Consider the following 24,419-nt stretch of genomic DNA (forward strand, 5'->3'; position numbering starts at 1 on the left):
TTTAACTATATGGCAACTTTTCGTAAAACATACTTGTGTATATCTATACATATGTACCTATTTACAGGTTTTTATTTACAATTGTTATCTTTATATCGTTGATACGGCTTTTACACAAACATATTAGAAGTGTCTGAAACAATTTAATTAGGAAATTAATTATTTGGTTTAAATTTAGGAGTATTTTGAATGGACAAATCAGCTGTTTTGATTTCTCAAATTTAACCAGCATAATCTTTTATAAACTGAAATAGATATCATACACTAAAGAAAAAGTGACCAAGTCCACCGGTGGCCGAGGCGAAAATAAAATAATTTAATAAGTTCCCTAGTAGCATAATCTGTATTAGACAAAATGATAATGTTTTGGCCACGTTTAAACCAAAACTCAATTAAGAACTTCATCGTTGTATCAAAATGCAATTATTATTAAGTTATATTCACGCTGGATTTTTTATAGCTTGAGGCCGATTATGATTTGAAAAATTGTTAAGGTTTTGATATTGTAACCTTGAACAGGACCTTGAAAATCGCTCAAGCTGATTGGTCCCCGCGCGCGGGTCATAGAGTCATGTCATTAGTGTTTTGCTCGCACTTATTGATGCGCGTAAAATGCACTGCGAGCCGTGTCAAGGTCATATTACAAGATCAAACAAACAGACAAATCAGACCAGACAAATGTTAAATCCAATTCAAAAATCGGCCTCCGGATATCAAAACTAAATAACAAAAAAATCTGAACGCATTTGAGTCAATTGAGTTTAAGTTTAAGATACGATGAGTATGTTCCTTCCCGGGTTATTTAACATGATATCTGATTCATTTTAATGTATTTATTTGTTCAAATAAAAAAAAAGAGAATTTCTTCTATACCTAATTTTATGTTTGATTTAAAAATGCGGTAAATCAGTAAATCACAGGTGAGCAATGAGCATGCTTCAAGTACTAGTTTTGGGCAGTGATTATTAGGTGATCATTTGATCAATATTTAATTTCAAATGAGAAATATATCTTTATATATTACAGAGGAATCGAATAATGATACATTTTTTTGTTCGATTACTGTTAAAACAAATTAAGGACCCTTTTCTGTTGGAAAGCCACAAATATATCTACACGTTCTAATTGTCAGCGTCTTATAGGCCTGTGAATATATTCTTTTAACGCTGGCTTGTAAAGATGTTTCTCACCTCGACTGTACCATATGAAAGTAATACCATTCCACCATTCTGTACCAGCATTTTTAAAAATATAAGTAAATAAACAAACTTCTAATAATGTACTGGTAAAATCTTTGTTAAACAAATATCACATAACAAGTGATAGCGTCATTACACCGTGAATCGGGGTTACTTGGTACACCGGGGTTACATTAACCATCTCATGCAATAAAATATGCAAGTTAATTCAACATACACCTAAATTCTGATAAGAATAAACATTAATACCTCTTTAAACATTACATCAAACCCCAGGAATCAAAGTAACCCCGTTTATCACTCGTATAACAAAATCTTTAGACCGTTATTTTACTTTGTTGTTTTCACCGTATCAAAACCAGATTTCACTTCGTTAAGTTTTTATATAATGAACACGTTAAAACACCATTTTTGCTGTAATACTGTCATAAAATATTATTCAGCTACACTTAAAAACTGTTAAAATTCTTGATTTCTTACGTAAACTATACAATATAGCCACAAGTCACTCTGGCCACACTGACACTATCATCTGGCCAAATAATCACACTGGCAACACTTGACACTTGTTTAGCACTCTTGACTGCCCATTTTGACGGGTTCTAAATTTGTGTCCGTGGATTTACCGGCACTTTGTTTGAGTTCAGTTGGCTTTTGATTCAATGTGTTACCTGTAACAATAACAACAAACACATTTCATATTTTTGTAAAAGTAGCGTGCTTAGTAGGAAGTGTTATTAAATCGGGGTAACTATGAACGTCGAACTTTTACTTTTCACTGTATATTTTAAAAGTTGTTTATATCAGTATGTTTTAAAGAAAATAATAATAATAATAAGCTATGCCAATGAATACAATAACTCGCTACAATATTTATAATAACGTTCATACTACGAAGCTTGGTATGACTTTTTTTTATTAAAAATTATGTACAAGACTCATGGTCATAAAACAATTTTGAAAGTAGCTAAGTAGCTATATTTTTATTTATTATTTGATAGATTTCTTATTCTTTTGGTTGAAAATATACAACATTTCTGTAATTGTTATCCGGGGTCAACATTGTAAAAAAATCATGTTACTTTTTTGTTAGGTAGGTACATATTAAAGTAAAGTAAAGTAACGACAAATTTAGAGACAGCACTAACAACATATTACGCGTATGCATATGCCTGGCTAAATTACGGTATTATTCTGTGGGGTAATAGTACCAACGCTCTATTACTTTTTACTCTTCAGAAAAAGCTTGTTCGTATCTTAATAAATAAAACACTTGACGAAATCGAAACCCACAAACCTTATTTTTCTGAACTTGGACTGCTGACCCTTACATCTATGTATATATTAGAAATGTGTAAGTTCGTTCGAAAGCACAGGGAATTCTATATAAAACGAGAGGACCTACCTTCTACACGACCCATACGTAACAAGAATAGACTAATCCCACCACCTTGTAAACTTAAACTACTGTCATCAGGCCCTTTAGTAATGTCTATTAAAATATATAATAAACTCCCGGACTCTATAAAAGAAGAAGAAAATGATAATATATATATAAATAAAATTAAACAGTTATTATTAGATAAGTCATATTACACTCTAAGTGAATTTTTTAATGACATATTATAATTCAATAATATTTATAGATTATTTGTTCTCGTTAATATAACACTTAATGTTTTGAATAATAAATGACAAATGACATTGCAGTTAAAACTTTCGACACGAAGAGTGTATTTTTGACATTTAAATTCTTATTTTTACATTTTTATTATAATGATTGTATGTTAAAATAATTAATCAAAAATTCTCCTCTCCTAATTTAATTGTAAATTATAGTTATAGTATATTGCAGTGCCCAACAGGGTTCACAAAGACCTAGCTTATAAGTTTACCATCTGTACAATTACTTTGTGAATTTGCAATAAAATATTGAGTATTGAGTATATTTTAATTCTATTATGTCAAATATGCTTAAAGTTGGTCATATCACAAAAATTTGTTAAAAATCAACTCACCATTTATCCTCTTCAAATGCGGCAATGTATTCGTACTCCTCTCCATCATCTTATTATAATACACACTATTGTCCGTGTTGAACCGGACCGGGGGCGAGTTGGAACACCTGCCGTCCCTCTCCAAGTACCGATGGTCGAGCTCTGGGAGGGGGAGCGGGAGGGGCGTGCGGGGGTTGCTGTAGAGCGAGGGGGGAGGGGTGGCGTAAAGCTCGGGTGGCATTAGCTGCTCGGCTGGAAGCTGGAAGAAAAATGAGGAATTATTTATAGAACTAATGCCGTGCGAGGAAGATGTTCTGAGCGTTTTGTGTTCGAGGCAAAAGCTACTCAAAAAACGTTTACGAAAAATAATATACTTAGGTACTTAGAACAAAACAAAATTAGACACAATACTTATAGTTTGAATATTCTCAAATGATTGTTACGGCAAAGACCCTCTTCTGTTAAACAAAAGCCATTGTTTCTTTTGTGCGAGCGCGTGGCCATTGTGTCTCAGCGCGCGTTTGTTTTTCCTTTATGTGTAAGCATTGTGGTAACGTTTGCAAAAGTTTCTACTTAATTCAAATTTAAAATAAGACACATCACTGCGTCTAGTTTTGGTGTGAAAGACAAATATTTATGGTTACGTTGACATTGCTCTAATCGTTGATAGATCGCTATACCATGGAGACTATATAAAGGAGCCAAATCTCTATATATGAAAAGTGTCCATCAAAAAACAGTAATTAGGCGGCGCCACCATACACCAAAGTACTACCAAAAACAACCTACGTAATTTGGTCGGGTTATTTGTCGCCTTATATGGTTCATGTTATACTCATGTCCCAGAGCCTAACTAGCGCCACCGGAGGGATTAGGAACTATTATTTAAAGCTGAAAGCGGTCACTTTTGCAACAATTCTGCCATAAGAGATTGGCATCCTTTCTATACCATCCATACGCTATACATATGTATGTTAAGCGATATCACTCGGAGCGTTTATTTTTTGTGGCATTCGGGTAGCAATTACATCTTATACTAACTCAGAATCTGGTTGTACACCTAATTTGTAGCTATTCGCGTGCCATGTTATTGTATCGTCATCGATATTACGGCAGTAGCTAAAGGTCATGTGGGGTCATAGTTTATTTTGCTCGGGGCAAAAGAAACAGTATGGGAATTTCCTACAAATATTTCTCTTGCCCCAATGTTTTTCTTACCTCATCACCTTATACCAATTTTCTGTTCAATCAGACACCGGAAAGCGGTTGAAACTAAAGTAATATTTGCAATATCACATACGTAAACAAATAACTAAAAATACCGAGAGAAGCTACGTAAAAGCTGGTAAAAATGCAACCTTTGCTACACACATGATAGCTGCACGATGTAGTTTATTTACCACTCAAAAGTGTACATCAGAGAAGGCGTTAAAATCCAAGCTCTTTCGTGTTTGCTCATTTTGCAGCTACAAATATACCAGAGAAAACTTTTACGTTGAAGCGTTGAAAAACCCCCTTATTTTATTAAGAGACATGTTGTGCGATTCTCTTGAAAAATGTTTAGAGAAAATTGGAGCGCTTTCAACACATGGCACTGAAATAAACTGACGTTAACTTGATTGTTTAAAATTGTAGTAAAATATGGCATCTGCAACTGCAATGTTTAAAATTTACAGACAAAAATAGCGAATAAGAGAACACTTTAGAGTTTTATTGGGGTACCTACGTATTTTCCCATATATTAATCTCTCTCGTGAATCTCGTGTATCGTGTGTCTCGTGTGTCGTGTGTGTCGTTACAAGGTCTAGCTGTGCCCAGCAGTGGGCCATATGTAGCGGCGTAGTGGGTGATTTTTTTTTGCTACCAGCACTTTAATCTGTCAATTATAATATTTAATATCTTTTTTACCTACTACATGTATGCAAGTAAAGATTGAAATAGTATATTACATACCTACCTAGGACAGTAAAATAAGAATTGTTTCTTACTCACTGCTCGAGGTTTGTATATTATTGCTCGACGGAGCTAAACACGTCAACTTTATTTAACGCAGCGGGCCAAAAGTTGACGCTTCCCGGCCAGCGGGCAGGAAAATATTTTAGCTGTCAAAATGAAATAAAAACTAGTAAATAATTTACTCACCAAACCACTAGTATTCAACGGCAATGCATTCTTATACTTCAGCCAATCCTCATACACCTTATCATATGGCGGCCTATGGCAATCATTCGGCCCAACGTTCGGCACTCCCAAGCTGCTCATAGGTCCAAGGCTCTGTATACTAGGACCAAGATTTGCCATGGGGTTAGGCTGGTATGTTGGCCGTACCCTGTACTCCATTGGACGGATTTGTATGTAGTGATTGCAAGGATCTATGTTATGGTCGTAGAACCTGTCGCAGTTAGGTGGGACTGCGTCGTATTTTTCCGCCGGATTTTTTGATATTAAAGGTCGTATTGAACTGTAATCAGTTGTTGAGGACTTGTTTGAGCAGTTGTCGCTTATTTTACCATCTAGCGGTATTATGTCTGGGTTTTTATCTGGAAAAGAAAGTTATTTGTAAAAATTGATTTAAGTTCAATGTGGGTATATTTATATTAGACATTTTATGTTAGCAGTGTATAATATATATCTTTATTGTGGCAATACAAAGTAGGTAATGTTTTATACATGTACTCGTATTTCATATACATTCCTTAGCCATTGGACAAAGCCAATGCATTCATTATGGTATTTAGAATCAGTATACCAAGGTATCATAACAACCGGTGTAGCGGTTACGAAGAAATTAACAAATTAGATTTTTTTACTTTGTAGCAGCCTGTATGTGTTAATAGCTCCTGAGGTACCTAATAAATAGTATAAAACCTTCTTCGACCTTATTTATTATCTTTTTTATTTATGACATTAATAAGATTCTGACTTTTGACAAATGTCATCATTGCCGCACATTTTCGAACAAGTTGTCAAAAACACTGCCAATGATTAAATACAGTGTGTTTCTATTTGTTGTCGATCCTTCGAGTTATTTTTTGTTTATTTTTTTTTATCTTTTGTTCTAATTAAACAAATACTAACGTTAGAGCATTCCTGAGAATTAACCCTACGTGGGATTTCAGGGTTTGTCCAATGGCTAAGGTCATCCTGTATACAATTATACACTAAGGTCAAAGTGGCGAGGACCTGGTCCGTCTATCAGGTAAGACCGCCTACAAGCTCTTTCGTCGCTTGATGCTTTTGTACACATACTCCATTTACAGAAGGTCGGTAGAACAGATGTATACAAATACGAGTTCTTGCCCTATGACGGTCTTCCCCACATTTACCTTACTTGTAAAATATATATAATATTTACCACTTTAAATATATTATACCGGGTCACTTACGTTTATAAAGTCGATGATTGCTCGACATGTTTTGCTCATTATCATGTTTCGTTGCAGTCTGCGTCGGGCCACCAACGCGAGCGCTCATTGAAAATGCTCCTCGTTATGGAGCGAAACATGTCGAGCAATCATCGACTTTATAAACGTGAGTGACCCGGTTTAATGTATTTAATATGTAAGTGCCTCACGGAAGTTTTGTTATTAAAATTTACCACCTTTAACTAAAGATTTCGTCCCAAGCTTACACTATTAAGGAATATAAACGGATGATTTAAATATATCATATAATATAGATATAATATAATATAATAAATAAATAAAACAATACCCAAACTGTCGACGCTGTCCGACTCTTTCGTGCCAGTTAAAGGCACGTTGGAAGTTTCGTCCTGCTGTCTCTTGTCTTTTTCATTTTTATCTGAAAAAAAATGGTATCAATTAATTCTTAGTATAGTTATCAATTACTTTGTGTCCTTTTGTGTGTGTTTGTGTTGATCCTTGTACTTTATTACATGATATGATAATAAATTTTCCATTTTCCAAGAAATCATTAACGCAGTTTTGAATTGAAATTGCAAAGCCGCTTCTAGTGAATTCAGGAGATTATCTACACTGATTGTAATAACAGGGCATGAAATTCAAAACTGTAATAGATGTCATATTTTAAAGAAAAAGTGACGAAGCCCTACAGTGGTGAAGGCCGGATTCGAACCGTCTTTAGCTATCGCGGCTAACGCCATGAACCCCTAGGCCACCTCGCCACGGCGGTGCCCGTCCCAATTTCTCGATGCCATCTAAGCCTACGCCTAGTCTTACTAGTCAATAAAAAGATCAAACTGACGTGACGATCGAAATGTTTCGCAATTAGGCCAAAAGTAACACGGGTACAGAAAAAGTAAATTTTTACGCTTAGTTTCCGAGCGCGAACTTTGCGTGGAGCAAGTTCTAAAGCAGGGCTTAAACTTTATTTAAACGTCGAGCGTACACGGACTTTGATGACAGCTATATTACGTACTACCGACCCGCCCCGGCTTTGCACGGGTAATCCTTAACAAATTATACACCTAAAACTTCCATCATCATCATCTTCCTCGCGCTGTCCCGGCATTATGCCACGGCTCATGGGAACCTGGGGTCCGCTAGGCAACTAATCCTAGGAATTGGCGCGGGCACTGGTTTTTACGAAAGCCAACCCAGAGGGTAAACTAGGCCTTATTGGGATTAGTCCGGTTTTACTCACGATGTTTTCCTTCACCGAAAAGCGATTGGTAAATATCAAATGATATTTCGTACATAAGTTCCGAAAAACTCATTGGTACACGCCGGGGTTTTGAACTCGCGACCTCCGGATTGCAAGTCGCACGCTCTTACCGCTAGGCCACCAGCGCTTTCCTCAAGAATCACTCTATTAATAGGTAAAAACTGCATGAATATCCGTTCAGTAGTTTTTGAGTTTATCGTGAACATACACATATAAACAGACAGACGCGGCGGGGGACTTTGTTTTATAAGATGTATAGATGTGAATGCGACTTCTACTTTTTCGAGTATCTGCACTTTTTTGTGGTAAAGTTTATACTTGGTAGGTGAATCATTTGAACCTTAGTTTCTTCATGTGCCTTAGAAAACTAGATTTTGGACACAACTAGCACAAGAAGGTCACAGTAGGCAGCCAATGAGAACAAGTGTGTTGCAAGCCTTTAAGTTGAGAATACGATCATTCCTTGGAGGTTTGAAGGTCGTATCGATCCGGAAATACGTTGTGCGCCAGTTCATTCCATAGTTTAGCGGTGCGAGGCAGGAAGTTATTTGAGAAACGCACAGTCGAGGACTGCGAACCATGTCACTTACATGGTGAGTGAAGATGTAAATGTTTCCTTGGTGGGATACAAACTTACTGTTTTTCTTATTGCAGTGCTTGCAGCAGAAGACGGTGGCGGATACCGCCGTCATGGCGGCGATGACTCCTACAGACACCAGGACGATGATCAGAACGGTGGTCAGCTCCACTTTCACGGGGACTTGCGCTGTGGTAAAATAGAAAAATTAGTGTCACTGCTGGTTAATTTGAAAATAGAAGAAATTATACATTACTCTAAAGCGAGGTATTGACTAGCATGAACTTGCATGCAATTTTCATTACATTGCGGTATCTGATAAACATTTTGAATTCAGTATACCTTAGTAGTCAGCAATGTAACGTAAATTGCATGTAAGTTCTTGCTAGTCTAAACCTCGCTTAAGAACAAATTAAATTATTTTCTATGGAAATATTTTATTTGTGTTTTTTTATTTCAGTTTATAATTTATACATAACCAACAAACATTAAGCGCGGCTCCTTAGCTCGATTTAGTATGGAGGTATGGTCCCATCCGGCAGAAAGCACGAAACTTGCATGCATATAGCTTTTAGGTTTATAAAAATAAATAGAAGTAGAAACACGCCGAGAAGTTATTGTTTCCCTTCCTTCCCCCATTTTTAATTTTTATAAATTTTCATGAAAACTGTGAAAGCTACAATAAAAATGTCTAGGAGAAGTTTATTCTCCATAAAATTCTCTACAACATTGTCTTTAGACGTATATCGTTAAGATTTATAGTTTTCTATTTATTCTTATAAACCTAAAAGCTATATACATACTTCGTGCTTTCTGTCGGATGGGACCATAGCTGAGCCTAGAAACACTAATACGAGTATGTGGTATTTTCTATAAAAAGAGACCTTATTGTCGATGGCGCTTACGCCATTATTAACGATGCTCCGATATAAATACAATGCCCCATAATTATGGGACATTTTCTATGAAAGGGTACCTTATTGTTGTTGGCGCTTACGCCGCACAGCGTCGCGCGGCATTGTATTGGAGCATCGTTAATAATGGCGTAAGCGATCTCGGTACTTTAAAAACATTGCTTTAATAATGCAGTATATAGACAGAAATTTGTAGTTTTCCACTTCAGTTTTTTTTTTATGTTTCAACAGGACGAAATGTCTAATTGACTAACTACAGTCACAGTACACTACACACCATTACATATAAGTAGCCGAAGTTATAGCAGTTTTGTAATAATATAGAACTAAACGGGGTAGGTCTTTGGTAAACATAATTACATTATTCCTACGAGTATTAGGTATCTACTTCAACTTTCGGTTTCGGCTGTCTATCAGAATCGCATTATTTCACTACTGTTCAATAAATCTAATTTATGCATTTATTTTTTTGACTCAACTCCTTAAATCTTCCTTAAACCTGAATAATCGCAGCCAGAAATGAAACTTCAATAGTGCCAGTAAAACTGAAATTCAACCCGCTCTCATTACACTCCAATTAAGGGTAATGAAGTCCATTTATTTCTGAAAATTGAAGGCACTAGCCAAAGGCGATCCTTTGTTTCGTAATTGAACCGTGCGCATTGGGTATTACGGGGAATATTGGTTTACATTACCGGATCCATCAAGAAATACGGAAATTTGGTGGCACTCGTTCGTGGGCGGATATTTAATTAAACCTTGTTTTGGTAGGTATAAACCATAATTTAGAAATTAATGGGGAATTTAGCGTTGTATAGGAATAATGGCTATTCAACACAAATTGAAGCAAAATATATTATCCGTGTAATCTGAGAGTTCAAAGTTAGAATCTTAAGGCGGTTCCCTGAGCCAGAAGGCGAAAAATCTCCTTATATGATCCTGTTTTCCTAAGAGGCGTTAATATTCGTAGACGTGGAAAAAATATATGTAGTTTTTGACTATATTATCTTTAACAACATAGCTTCCGATACACGAATTATGACACTTCGCTCGATACAAATAATTCCCAAAGTAACCTCTAACTCGGAATTTTAATCCTACTTTACTCGGTTATTTATTATGTGATACTATAAACAAAAAAGAAGAAAAAACAATCTTAACATAAATAGTAATTTCATAGCTTTAGAATTTCTATATTGTAAGGTAACGTTTTTAAAATAAATAAAAACCGACAAAATTCGAACAAAATTGACACTTGGCGCGTATGTTCTTTCCCGTTCTTTCTTACGAAATGTGACAAAGACAGCGGCAAACCGATGGAACGGCCTTAACGAATTGTTCAAGTATACATTTACAGAATCCAATGTCCTTACACCGGCTAATATGATATGTATGCGTGTATAGTTAATAAACAGAATGCTTTTGTGGACATTAAAAGTACTATCTATCAACGTTTTCACTGGTATCATAATACATCATTGCTGGTTTCTTTCCGTTTTGGCGCTTTTAACTGATAGCGAGTAGATGGCGGAAACTTACCCGTAATTCACTGGTGATTTTGACAAAGCTGGGACCTATAAAATTACATTTAATACTAACCTGTATGTCTTTGAGGATATTTAAGCAGACTAGACGTCAATGTCAAAGGCTCACTGGCCCCTTTCCTATTATACGCCCTCACTGCTACTGATAGAGAATTGCTGGCCGAGAGACCAGATACATGGAGCTCTGGTTCGTCGCTGCTCACGTTGGCTAGGAGCAGGCCTGTGCCCATGTCGAATACCTGGAGCAAAAGTTTTTTGTCAAAAATTATCCTTCTTCTTTTTCTTTGTCCGTTTCTGCTCCCGTTATCTAGGGTCGGGTCTCCTCACATTTCTGCGCCAGGCCCGTCGGTCCTGGGATTGTCGGTTTTGGCAATTGGGTTTTCTTGAGGTCTCTCTCGATGTTAGACCACCAGGTCAATGGCGGGCGGCCGAAATAATCAAAAATTATACTAGTTTTTATCGCTGACTGTACTTTTCTTTCCACAGGCGACTAATAGTCATCGAGACAATTCTAACAACCCCAAACACAATTAGGTTGCGTTGTTTTATAACGAAATTCCATTGGCCAGGAGTTCTTTAAATCAGGAGAGGTAAATGATACAGAGCCACTTTTACTATGGGACTAACCCCGAAAATACGAAAAAAAAAACCGGCCGTGCGAGTCGGACTCGCGCACCGAGGGTTCCGTACTTTTTAGTATTAGTTGTTATAGCGGCAACAGAAATACATCATCTGTAAAAATTTAAACTGTCTAGCTATCACGGTTCATGAGATACAGCCTGGTGACAGACAGACTAACAGACGGACAGACGGACAGACGGCCAGACGGACAGACGGACAGTGGAGTCTTAGTAATAGGGTCCCGTTTTTACCCTTTGGGTACGGAACCCTAAAAATTGACTGTTTCATTGATTGATTGATTGATCATTTATTTGTCAATATGGGTTACAGAGGTCTTAAAACTATTTACAATATGTAATTACATAGGATCTCCACATTGTGCCTACAAACTGGCATACAAATTAGATTAAACTAGCCTAAGTCCATGCATATTATATTAACTTAACTATTAAGGAACTCGCCCACACTGTAGAAACATTTCCCACACAGCCAAGCTTTCATCATTTTCTTAAATGTTGTATTCTTTTCCCTTTTAAATTCATCCGGTAACTTATTATAAATTGTAATGCACATGATGTATGAATTTTTAGATGCTAATTCTAGTTTTGTAGCTGGTTTGTGTAATTTATGTTTATATATCATACATTTTGGATGTATGTTTGCTATGATAGAACCACATTTTTGTTAGCGATGAGAGGGTTGACTCATAGTAAAAGTTGTTCGGTACGATCTATATTAACAACGAAAATTCAGGCTAAGAGTTGAAAAAAAAACCCCGTTGTAAAAGTAGATATACTTACTTGCAATAAGAAAGACTGCCGAATACCGCCGTCGTGCCCCGGCGTGCAGTTCAGAGTCAAAGAGTCGTAAGTCACGTTCGTAATCTCACACGCTTTAATAGCTGAAGGCTTATCTGCAAACAAAGGAAAATTGTGGCGTTATTCATAAACATCTGTCAAATGTCAATAGTCGGGCGTAGTACAACATACGAGTAAGAGGTGCGCCGCGCGCGCTCCAATGCCGGGCGCCTTTGGTGCCCTGCCCGCGCAGCATGGTTCCCCTATCACTAAGTCCGTCACTTTCGCACTCACATACTTGTTAGAACGTGACAGGCATGGTGATAAGCGTACCGTGCTACGACGCCTGATACTATAAGAGTCTGTCATCCGCATGGACGGGAGAGTGTTGCGCGCACTCCAATCCCGGACGCCTTCTGCACATTAACCTTGTCATTTTCACATTAAATTTATGTTTGTTAGAAACAGACCAAAATTAGTTTTATCATAAAATGGGTATTTGGGTATCTCTTTAACCTTTTCGACGCCGTGTCAAACACAAAAGCAGTCATCCAGACGCCACGTAACCGAAGTGTCAAAACTGGAATCGAACTTTATGCATATGCATGTAGGTCTATGTTGCTCTGTGGTCTATGACCGATTAATCGGTGTTCGGCGTTGAACCTACGGTGCGTATTTATCGGTCATTGGCGTCCAAAAGATTAATCATCATGACCACTGCTCGATGAAATCGTAGATCGTTAGTCTACCTCGTTGAAGGTCCATCCATTTTACCACGGTGTTTTACGAACTTTTGTCTTGTTTTCTTGTAACTGGTAATAGGAACGAAGGCAACCTTCCTAATTTCATTATACAAAAATATAAGTAACCAACCATCGTGTTAAACAAACATTTCCTAAATTCAAATAACTGATGAAAGCCACAAACACAATCTATTCAACTTTTTCGATAATTAATGCACAAACAAACAACAATTACCTAAATTAATCAATTTGCGAAACAGAAAGTGAAATAAATTCATTGAATATGGATTCAATTTTAATACTTTCCGATTCATTTCGATATGTTTGACAGCTTATTTTTTATCATTTAAACTGAAAACGGGACTTTATCGCGAGCACTTTTATTATTTGGTCTCACGTGTTGAATATGACATTACGTTCGTGGTCGCAGTTCGCAGGCAGGTTATTTTTTTTGTGACTTTATTGAAACTGTATAAATTTAAAATAGATTGCTCCCTGAGGTTGTACTGAGTTTGCCTTAAATAATACCATTAGGTGAGGGATTGTATTGTGAGTCGTCAAAATAAGATGCGGAATAATTCCAAAAAAGTTTTTAAACTATCTATTGGGAGTATTTGTATTGTTCCCATTTTTTTTTACTTTTCGTCAGCATATCCGTAGTCCCAATAAGTACGAGAAGTAAGTACCTATCCTATTTTTGGAATAATGATTAGAATAAGATAAATAAACTAACCTGCCGGTAAGATATGGAAAAGACACGGTTTCGTCTGCCGGCCAACGCTGTTAGTACCGGAACATTGTACCCAACCGTAATCTGATGATGTGTTGACCATGTATAAATATGTACCTGGAAAAAATTATCAGTCAGCATCAAGGTCAAGTAAGTCGTCTGTAAGAACTTTTCCTTATACAGGGTATAAAAAAGGACCTACTGCTAAAGTAAAGAAGGTTCTCTCTCCTTAGACCTAAAGACACGAATAGAATTAACGAAACTTTCATTATATGAGTGACACCTGTATCGGTATATAGTCAGAGCCACAATTTTATTAGCTAATGTGATTCATTAACTCCATTTCATTGGTCCCAGATCTTGTGAATTAACCTGTACCGAAGTAAGTAGGAGTGAGCCAGGTCTGGGATTGTGTATACCGAGTTGCAGATGGTCCATTATCTATAGGTATAGGGGTAATTATTAGGTCTATCCGATTACCAGACATTTTCTGTTATCTTGCTGTTAAAAGCAACAGGGAAATAACATAATATATACCTTCTTTGTCGCTCTCAGCAGAAAGTGTTCGGCGACTGGATGTAATAATTCCTATAGCATACGCAGTATACTTTCCAGATTTGGAAACACCTATACACATTTCGAAGATAAAGTATCTAAGTTTTGTGGGAGCAGATGTTTTTTGCCAAGTGTCAAAGAAATAAGTTATCGCATTGGAAGAATGCCAATTTATGGACTAGATATTGATATGGGAAAAGTTTATTTATGATCACACACATACAGTACATTCCGTAAGAAGAGACCTTTTAGAGGGATAAGTTCGCCATTGTACCGCAATTTTTGTAAATTTTATAAATATATAACCTTTGTTGTGTACAATATTCAATTTCAAATGTACTACTACAATGCAGATTAGCTAAGCGGATGAAGTGTTCAAAATAACCTACAGACGTTCTTATTATCTCTCAGCAGAATGCTCATTTAATCTTGAACACCTCGTTCACTTAGCAACTTTCACCTATAAACATTTTTTACAACTCTTCTTCTTCAGTCAATTGTAAGACTAACAAGTCACCATTTTCTGATCTTTTCGTCCATGATGTTACTTTTATCCCTAAACATATTGACCCTTGAATTTGCATCATTGTATAAAAAAGACACGCAATTGAATCTTGAATTACGTTTCCCTGGATTGACCCAAACTTTTGCTTATCCCACGTCAATGTGACACTTACCACTCTGCGCAGCGTTTAACGTGGAAGCAGCCGTGAGTTCGTGCTTGCTGTGAGCAGAACTGTTGAACCACCAATGGTACGTCATGGATTCCTGACAAAGTAACACGATTATGTAATGATGAGAGTTGGCACAATTCATATTTAATTAGTCCTAAGTAGATTAAGACCAGTTGCCATCGACAGCGTTTCCGTTGTGTGAAATTTGGCCTCCGTATTTAGTTTGCCACATATTTTTATAACCATATATACGTAAGAGGGCAATCTACTTATCGGACAAACGCTTCTCTCACTAACTTTCAACGTGGCTCTTTATGGCTCCTACCTTCTTTTACTCAAAACTGCTTAAAGATTAACTTGCTGACAAGTTTCAGCGCATTAGAGCTAAGTTTATGCTACGTTTTCATGCCAAGTGCTACGTCAAGTATGGAGCTTATAGGGTTATATGCTTTCTCGCCGCCAAATTTTTGCAAAGTAAGCAAGGTCGGAGTCTGCGAGTAGCTATGCTATGCTTTTGCTTTTAAAACAAACTTTAACCCAAATTATAAGATATAACCTTAATATTTCAAATTAAAAGCTTATGTATTCAGCTGATCGAAAGTTTACTGTCTCCCCAAAAACCGATACCAAAAGCAATTTTCACAAAACAAAAACATCCTTAAGTACGTAAGAAATACACTTCGTCAATTCGGAGCATCTAAATAAATATTGATTGACGGAAATTGAATGAACCTCTTTACAAAGCCTTTGAAGCCAATTAAGTTTTCTCCTATTTCAGAAGTTTGGTTGAGGATTATGGAATTGAGAATTATACTTGGAGGTCAATTCTGTTTGATCAAATTGATATGGTTTTCAGCTGATTTTATATACGACCTTGACTGTACCTTGACTGTTAGTACCAATTAGCGTTGGCGATTCACGCTGATTGGTGTTGACGAAATGCAATAAGGACTCGTCTCATATAACATTTTGCTTGCATTTATTGGCCCACATGATATGCCTGGCCCCAATTTCACCACGGTGACAGGTGCGACAATTGTCGAAATCACTATTACTGACGTCACATGCCTCCATAGGCTACGGTAACCGCTTACCATCGAACGGGATGTGTGCTTGTTTGCCACCAACATTTTAATAAATAAAAAAACTCCATTATATCGCCAATAAATAAGTACTTATTTTGCGATGCTAATGCCAATTGTCACAAGAAACACGACAATTGTCGCAAAATTCCGACACAGAACTTATTTCCTGTCAAGAATTACCGAAAATTCTTATAAATCTTGTGACAATTGTCATCATCATCGTCATAAACATACCTGTTTTTTGCCGATATAATAAAGTTTTTTTAAATATTACAATGATGGTGGCAAACAGGAATACAGCCCGCCCGATGGTAAGCGGTAACCGTAGCCCATGGATGCCTGTGACGTCAGCAACATTGATGTTTTACAATTGTCGCACCTGTCACCGTGGTGAAATTGGAGCCAGATCTTGTTAGTCGTATACTCTTGTCAGAGTAGTCGAGGTCATTGAGGTCGTTGTACGGCTTTCTTATTGTCTCTATTTCCTTATCTAATGCTTTTCGCATGCACAAAATTAAGGTTGATTCGGTGAGAACCTTCACTTGGTCGGTCTATGGCATTGAGGGGTACAATCTGGGTCTTGTACTATTCACTCTGCCCTAACAACAAGTCTCTCCATGGCGTCGTCTTCCTTGCGCGTAACGTGAGATGCCTGATTGTTATCAGTCATGTTTGACTCAAATCAAGCTCGTCTAAAATGAGATGAAATAAGTTTTTGGCAAAAATTTAATTTTTGGTACACGCTTTTATCGCTGACTGTTGTCGAGAACTTCATTTTTGACACAAGCTTTTATCTCTGACTGTATTTAGATGTACATACCTAATTTTTGTTTTAACAGGCAACTAATACTCATCGCGACAATTCTAAAAACCCCAAACATAATTAGGTTTCGATGTTTTATCACAGAGTTCCTATGGCCACCTGTTGTCTCCATCATCAGATCAGCCATCAGATCAGATGGTACCATAATATTGTATTGTCACCCGACTTACATAATTATGTATGCAAATTTTCAGCTTCATTGGAAGTCGGGAAGTGGGTCAAATTTAACTTGCAAGATTTGACCTATACATACATACATAGTTAGGTACATTTGATTGCAAGTTATATAAAAGCTTTCAAAATATACCTAATTGAGAAGACAGAATCTGCCTTCAAATGTTCGGTTGAGGAAAAGCAATTGTGAAATTTGTGAATAATACCTGCGATGTAATGATAATATTGTTTGGTAGAAAAGTTTGAGCATCTGGTGGGGGATGATACACAATGGGATGATTGGGTTCGTAATCAATTGTCTGTATTTCCGGCTTTGCAAGTAATTTATTTCTTATAGTTGGTCAAACCAAATTGTCAGTATATGAGAACAAAAAACTCATCATTTTCTTTTGGGTGCTAGTACTAGTGTAAGACTAGTGTAGTATGATTCTCTCTGTCTATGTTTGAAATGAGACAGTCCTTTGACAAACTATAGCAAATTAATAAACAGGAAAAAGATAAATATGTAAAAATCTATGACATATAATTTTTATCGGTCGTTTTTGTATACTTGTTGGTAACTTTTTAATTTTTTTGTCTCATCTTCTTGTCCCGTGTATGTGTGCTTTATAGAAAAAAAGTCTTTTCTTTATATCTGCTTTTAAAGGACATAACTTTTGAGCTATATTAGGTACATTAACTAATTGGTTAGACAGATATTTAAATGTTCTTCAAATTGCCAGCATAGATGTCTCGCCGCACCTTTTTGAGCGTTTTCCTAAGTGCATGTTAATTAGATATGTGGTTTTTAAAATTATCCCGCTGTCGAAGTTAGACCAATGCACTTTGTTGTCAATATACCTTTGGATTGGCGTCTAGATCGCACTCAATTTCTATGAGTTCTCCTCTGGCAGCCCTCAGTACGGCCGGCTGCGAAGACTTGCAGGTAGGGGTATCTGTGTAAAAGAGATGGAGGACAGAAAAGAGTTAGCAAATATGGTACTCGTATTAACTTATTTCCCAGTTTTACTAGAGAGAAAGATCACTCGAGATCAGACGTGGAAATGCAGATAAATGATGAGATAAATTACAGAAAAAATTAATCGCGTTTTGAATAAACTGCCTCGAAATCACATAGAATGCTAATATCATTATTAACATTAACTTCATAATTTGTGGGTTATACAAAGATTAAAAGAAACCTGGAGAAATAAATTTTTGCTAACACTAAATTCGTCAAAAAAGAATTTACAATAAAGACAAAAAGTGAGAAAATTCTCAGTTATTTAGAATCATACACATATTACATTTAACATCCAACACGAGCTTTTCACTAAAACCCTCTCCCAGGGCATTCCTGGCCGCACAGACGTAGGCCCCGGCCGCTTTCCTGGACACCTTCTGGAGCACCAGGCTCTGGTTGGCTACGAGGACTCCGGGCCCGGGTTTCACTATCATGTCCTGGGAAAAACAAAACGTTGTTAGGTGATGAGAATGGTAATTTTTTGATTGACTCCAAACCAACATTTTCAGCATGTCCTGAGGATCGCTTGTAGAGGGGCATCCCAGAAAAGTGTTGGGTGCGTGACGCTATTTTTTAACACTTCTGATAAAGCTAAGATGCCGGTGCCTATTTGGCAATTTTAGCATAGTAACTTACAGCAATTTGTATTATATACTGTCTAATTTAAGGCTATTTATCAATCGTTATTAAGGTAGCTGCTACACGCGTCACGTCCCCGACAAAGTAGACCCTTTTGTAAAATGCCCCAGTCTAAAACGCTTCCTTACATTTATTGTTCATTATTGTTTTTATCCCTAGTCCTAGTATTCTCGGCTACAGTGTAAATCTGTAAATAGATCGAGTTACGAACAACTAGTCGTTGTAAATTTGGTGTTGTTTTGTAGGTTTTTTCACTTGTCTGGTATTAGGGTGTAGTAATTTGGCGGTTCCAGGGAATCTGCAGAATACCTACTACACCGTTGACGCAACCGAAAACATCGCGTCGCCTGTTATTGTCATTGTTACGAACTCAGCATCAAAACGAGGCTCTTCACTGTGTTCAGCCAACGCGTGAACTTAGGACCAGATAGTCTGGAGAAGCTCACGATTACTGGCCACGCATTGGGCGAACTATTAACGTCAAATACTAAAGCCACATTACAGGCAAGCATAAACCGGACCCAAGATAGAGCGGCTTGGAGAGCAATGGTGCAGTGGCCATTAGTCCTCACGTTCCTCAATACGATAAAGAAGAGAATAGTCATATGAATATATTCAACTTACATTGTGTGTGAAATGTACGTGCGTGTGCCAAGGATTTGCTCGCACTCTGCAGTCGATATACACATCAGACCCTTCGACGACTTTGCTGGCGTCCAGGTTCGCTCCCAACTCAAGCTTCACTAGCGGTAGATCTGTGAACAAAATGAAATTATATTATCATACCAGCCTTATACTGCCCACTGTTGACCATAGGTCTTTCTTCAAGTACCGCCACATCTCGCGTCCTGAGCTAATCTCATCCAGAAGTGACCCGCAATCTTCCGGATGTCGTCCACTCAACGAGCCAACGGACGCCAGGCGCTCCTTTTGTCCGAAAAGCGGCCAATTCTGTTAAAATTCTGGTCCATCTGCTATCACTCTGCCTGGCAATGTGTCCCGCCCAACACCATTTTAGTTTAGTTCTGAAGTATTCCACGTCTTGCACCTTAAATTGTAATTTATAGTTAACGGTAGATAACGGTAGAATGATTGACATGGCCCAGGGCATTACTGCGATTTTTTAGAAATTTTGTGCTACATCCGTCAATAATCTATTAGGTACATAGCCAGTTATTGAAATTATTTTAATTTTCAAAAGTATAATAAAACGTCGCATTGTATTGCCTTTTTGAAATCAAATCGCAGGTATTTTTTTTTGGAATGACGGATGTTAGATAATTCACAGAAACTCCTTCATGTGTTTATTTTATGCTCGAAAAGTTCATATTGTATTGTATTGTATTGTATTCATTTAATTCAAGCAACATGGTTCATAAAAGCTTTGAAACATAAAAATCTATTAAAATTAAAATACAAACTTAAAAATTAAAATATGTATGACTAAAATATTAACTAAGTTACAGGAAACATGTCAAAAATAAAAGAATAAAAATTAACTAATAAATAAAACATGATTCACATAGAATTTCAAATAAACTAACTTTAAATCGAATGTCATGGTCGCGTAAAAATAAGTAACATGTCCCTCATAAATTAATTAATACCTATACAAGACTTATTATTTAACCCATTTTTGAGACACTGGTGCGTGTCATATTATTATGTATGATTGAGTAACTTCATGGGTAACTGTGTAAGATTTTATAAGAAACTTCCAAATATCATCACTGAATTATCTGTTAATAAATTAAAAAAATATGTAAAACGTAAACTTATCTCTAAAGCCTATTATAGCACACAAGACTACATGAATGATGAAACACCGTGGGATTGTGATTGAACATAATTAATTATTTATTATTGTGTTAATAATGATGAAATTGATAATTCAATGAATACCTATATTAGGTAATCTGTATTTTTTTACATTTAGATTTTTATTTTAGAAAATTTCTAGACTAGTATTTTTTATACAATTTTGGTGTTTGAAGATCCTTTTGTGAATTCTTATTATTAAGTTTGACATATCTATAATAATTCAATGTTTTTAAGAATAATAATAACTGCATCAATAAATTGCTCTGATATTTAGATTAAGGTAATATTTAAAAGTTGACAATTTAAAAGTGCTTGTTGCTAGGCCTATTTGAATAAAGATTATATTGACTTTGACTTTGAGTGAAGTGAACAATGCATAAAAAGGCTTTTATATTCATGTTATATAATAATAACAGGGTAACAATGATAATGTGCTCAATATGAATACAGTTATCACACAAAATCATTTCACGAAGTTCGTGACACGAACATCACGGAATTTATCACACAAAATCAATTCACGAACATCAAGGAATACCTGAAACCATATAAGCTCAATTGTCAATGATATCGATCCCTTTGATAATTACTGGCCTCTCAGCTTCGCCGCTCTATGACATACTAATGTCAAAATGACGTATCTGCCAGTATTCGAATCGCATACAGAGCGCAAACAACTAGTTTACAACTAGTATAAGAGCGCTTTCTGACTACTCGTAGTTTTTACGAATCTGGGGATCACTTTGCATTGATCTGATATCGACTTCCCTGTATCAACTAATGTTAATACCAAAATTTCCTATAAGCCATAAAGGACTCTCCAGTAGTATACAGTAGATGAGTTTAGCGTGAATTTCCATGAAACTTGTCGTTTTAGAATTTGAGCGTTACGTCAAAGCGCAGAAGGTAATCTAGGCGGCAATAGTGCCTACTGCCTACAAGGGTGCTTTCAGTTGTCTGTTCTTGGCCAAATTTGGCTTGCTAATTGGCTTTAGAGAGTGCGGAGAATGATGATATATGAAAACTTAGTAAGGGCTTAAAACCAAAGTTTACACGAGACCGTAAAAACATTAAATGTGTCAGCCTCATAATTTTTTTTACGTAATGTACGATTCCAACCGACCGGCTGGAGTCGGGCCGCGCCGGAGCGCATTTTCAATGTGCCTATACATTATGTATGGCAGAAGCGATGGAATCGGACCGGAGCCGTCCGCGTCCGCGAGCAGCCGACCGGCTTGCGGTTATACAAATGTGAAATGCGCGCCGTCGCCGTCCGTTCGGTGGGAATCGTACTTAAATGGGCAGATTACTAACTATTATATGTATCAATATTTTACTATAATATTATTATTATACACGGTGGCTAAAAAATAAGTGCATTCTCGTTGCCACGGAGGTTTTGGGATTATACTGAGCAACTTTTACTATGGGACCAACCCCGAAATCGCGAAAAAATTTTTGATTGTTTCATACATTCTGGCTGGTCCATTTTCTATGGGAGGGTAATTTTTTTTTAATTACCCTCCCATAGAAAATGGACTAATGAATTTTATATTAAAGGAAAAAATGGAAACAGTTACAAAAAAATGGACTAATGGTTGAAATTCTTTTCGTTGTCTTGTTTTTTGTCCCCAAAAAATGTGACGGGGTGGAGCTTTTGTATGGGGTGAAATTTAGTTTTTAATTTTTCTCAGAGAATTATATTCTACAGTTAGAAAGACATGCAATAGCACTCAACTTTTATTATTTATTTGATAAAAGACAAAAATACAAGCGTGACAGAGTGGTCAGAAACAAGACAACGAAAAGAATTTTGACCCAAAAGTGCTTTTTTTACATCAGTTCCAATAAATAATCATTCATATTTTGCTCACCGCTACCGCTACCGCCTGTACATAGAATGCAGCCTAAATCTGTCTGTTACGCCATTTTCGAATGACTAATATATTAGACTAATATCAGGAGCCTGCTTCCAATTACTGTGGGTAATGGTAACTCATTAATTGACTTCAAATGAGTAATTCCAATCGGTTCCGTCATTCATTCTGTGGAAGTGACAGGTAATATGGCACTTGTAAACCACAGACATTTATCTGAATGGATGCCGTATCATACCGTACAACCACCGAACTTTATATTGATTCAAAGTAACACGATCTTCACTCATAATTTTAAACGAATACGGGACTTAGTCGCGTAAAAAATTACGTTTATTTATAGCCTGACGTTTCGAACGTGACCTTACGTTCGTGGTAACAGGCACTGGCGAGCAATTGTATCAACATATTGCTGCGCGGGTTTTGCGAACTACCCGCACTTGATCTTTACCCACCGAACCACCGCCGCCGAACTTTACCGAACTTCAGTCAAGTGCTACACTTTACCGAACTTCAGTCAAGTGCTACAGCTATGGTTCACAATTTAAACACATAATTAAGTATCAATACCAATCTTCTTTTTCTGTTTGCCTGATTTTTTTTTCTTTGGTGATATTGTTTTATTTGGTATTAGAACTATTGTTTACGGTATGTAAAAAATAAACGTGATGTCTACAACCAGAGGGCGAATAAATTTTAGAAGGAAGTTGTAAGGACAACGAAATGCGATTTTTCTGTTGTTTTATAAATTGTAAATTTATCGGCCCGAGCTGCATTTATTATTTTCGTTCTAATTTAATTGGTGAACAAGCGAAAGCGAACAAGCAGGGTTTTGCTCCAATACTGAGGTATTAACCAAAAAGGTCCATAATCCTGTTAGAATTGAAAACAACTCCTAATTAAAAGTAAACGGTTTCCAATTACTGTGCGTAAAGTTACGCATTAATTGACTACACCAAATGAATAGTTCTGATTGGTTCCGTGATTTTACTGTGACGGATAATAATGGCACGTGTATGTGTAAACCACAGACGTAGGTATAGCTAAATGGAAGCCGCGTGTACCTACTGTGTTTATAAAAGTTAAGTGTTTATTTATTTATTATTTAATCGTATGGCATAGTATGATAAACAGAAAACAGTTATAAATACAAATTGAGTCCAATCAGCCACTCGGTGGCCTCGTCGCTAAGGACGACTTTGGGCTGTTTTATGGAGTTTGACCGGCAGTTCTTTTTCTACAAGTAGAATATTGTAAATGATTGGCTGTAAAACATTATTTGCTCTTTCGTGTGATCTACCTAGTCATATATCTGTGATGTTAATCCTTTGACAGACATGGAACGTGTATTTGATAACCCTTTTGAATGTCACAAGTCAATAAGCTTTATCTTGGGTACGAGGGGAGGTACAAATATTCGCGGAATGACTATTTGCAAATTAAATAAAACAATAGAAGTATTTTTCTTTTTCCATCTAGTTTAATTAATTTTTCAGATCGACTAATTAATTTATGTAGACCATGAAAAAATATTTTTTATCTTTGCCCTCAAAATAGCCTCCTTCACTTCTTCATCATCGTCACAAAATGTTTTTCTCGTAGTTCTTTTTTTAAAGGAAAAAATAATAATCGCTGGAGGCCAGATCCGGGTACGCTAATTCAGTTAATTATTTTTTAGGGTTTTATATGCAAAAATGCTACTAGACCTATTTTCTTTCTTAAACAATTTTTAGTAATGAAAACTACCAGACATAGATATAATGTTACGTAAAATAAATGTTCGTGCCAAGTTTCATGTGAGTAATTTTTGCAATAAGCTTGTCATTTTAAAACGAGAGCGTAACTTCGATTGCATGGGAGCGGCTTTTTAAGGTTGTTGATGCTGGACTTATGTTGGATCTCCATCTTTCATCCATCTTCATGGGTCAAGTAGGGTAGAGAAGGCTGGGTCGCTCTGGAGGACAGGAACGCCTGAACCATCTGTCTGACTCTAAGGCAG

The 24,419-nt window shown here is 36.6% G+C and overlaps 1 protein-coding gene across 1 annotated transcript in view; it reads right to left on the reverse strand.

The window, feature by feature from the left end:
* Nucleotides 1-1,515: 1,515 nt before the first annotated feature.
* Nucleotides 1,516-24,419, reverse strand: part of LOC134751868 (basement membrane-specific heparan sulfate proteoglycan core protein-like) — a 253,985-nt gene continuing 231,081 nt past the window's right edge. Inside the window, exons 10-21 of the mRNA XM_063687392.1 lie at nt 19,347-19,477; nt 18,367-18,520; nt 17,921-18,015; nt 15,002-15,092; nt 13,773-13,886; nt 12,300-12,412; nt 10,934-11,117; nt 8,481-8,609; nt 6,911-7,000; nt 5,339-5,736; nt 3,218-3,455; nt 1,516-1,870 (exon numbers count right to left, since the gene is read on the reverse strand). Coding sequence (XP_063543462.1) covers nt 1,770-1,870; nt 3,218-3,455; nt 5,339-5,736; nt 6,911-7,000; nt 8,481-8,609; nt 10,934-11,117; nt 12,300-12,412; nt 13,773-13,886; nt 15,002-15,092; nt 17,921-18,015; nt 18,367-18,520; nt 19,347-19,477 — 1,838 coding nt within the window. The 3' untranslated portion in view covers nt 1,516-1,769. The remainder of the gene's footprint in view (nt 1,871-3,217; nt 3,456-5,338; nt 5,737-6,910; nt 7,001-8,480; nt 8,610-10,933; nt 11,118-12,299; nt 12,413-13,772; nt 13,887-15,001; nt 15,093-17,920; nt 18,016-18,366; nt 18,521-19,346; nt 19,478-24,419) is intronic.

This window comes from Cydia strobilella, chromosome 23, assembly GCF_947568885.1.
Source record: "Cydia strobilella chromosome 23, ilCydStro3.1, whole genome shotgun sequence".
Classification (NCBI taxonomy): domain Eukaryota; kingdom Metazoa; phylum Arthropoda; class Insecta; order Lepidoptera; family Tortricidae; genus Cydia; species Cydia strobilella.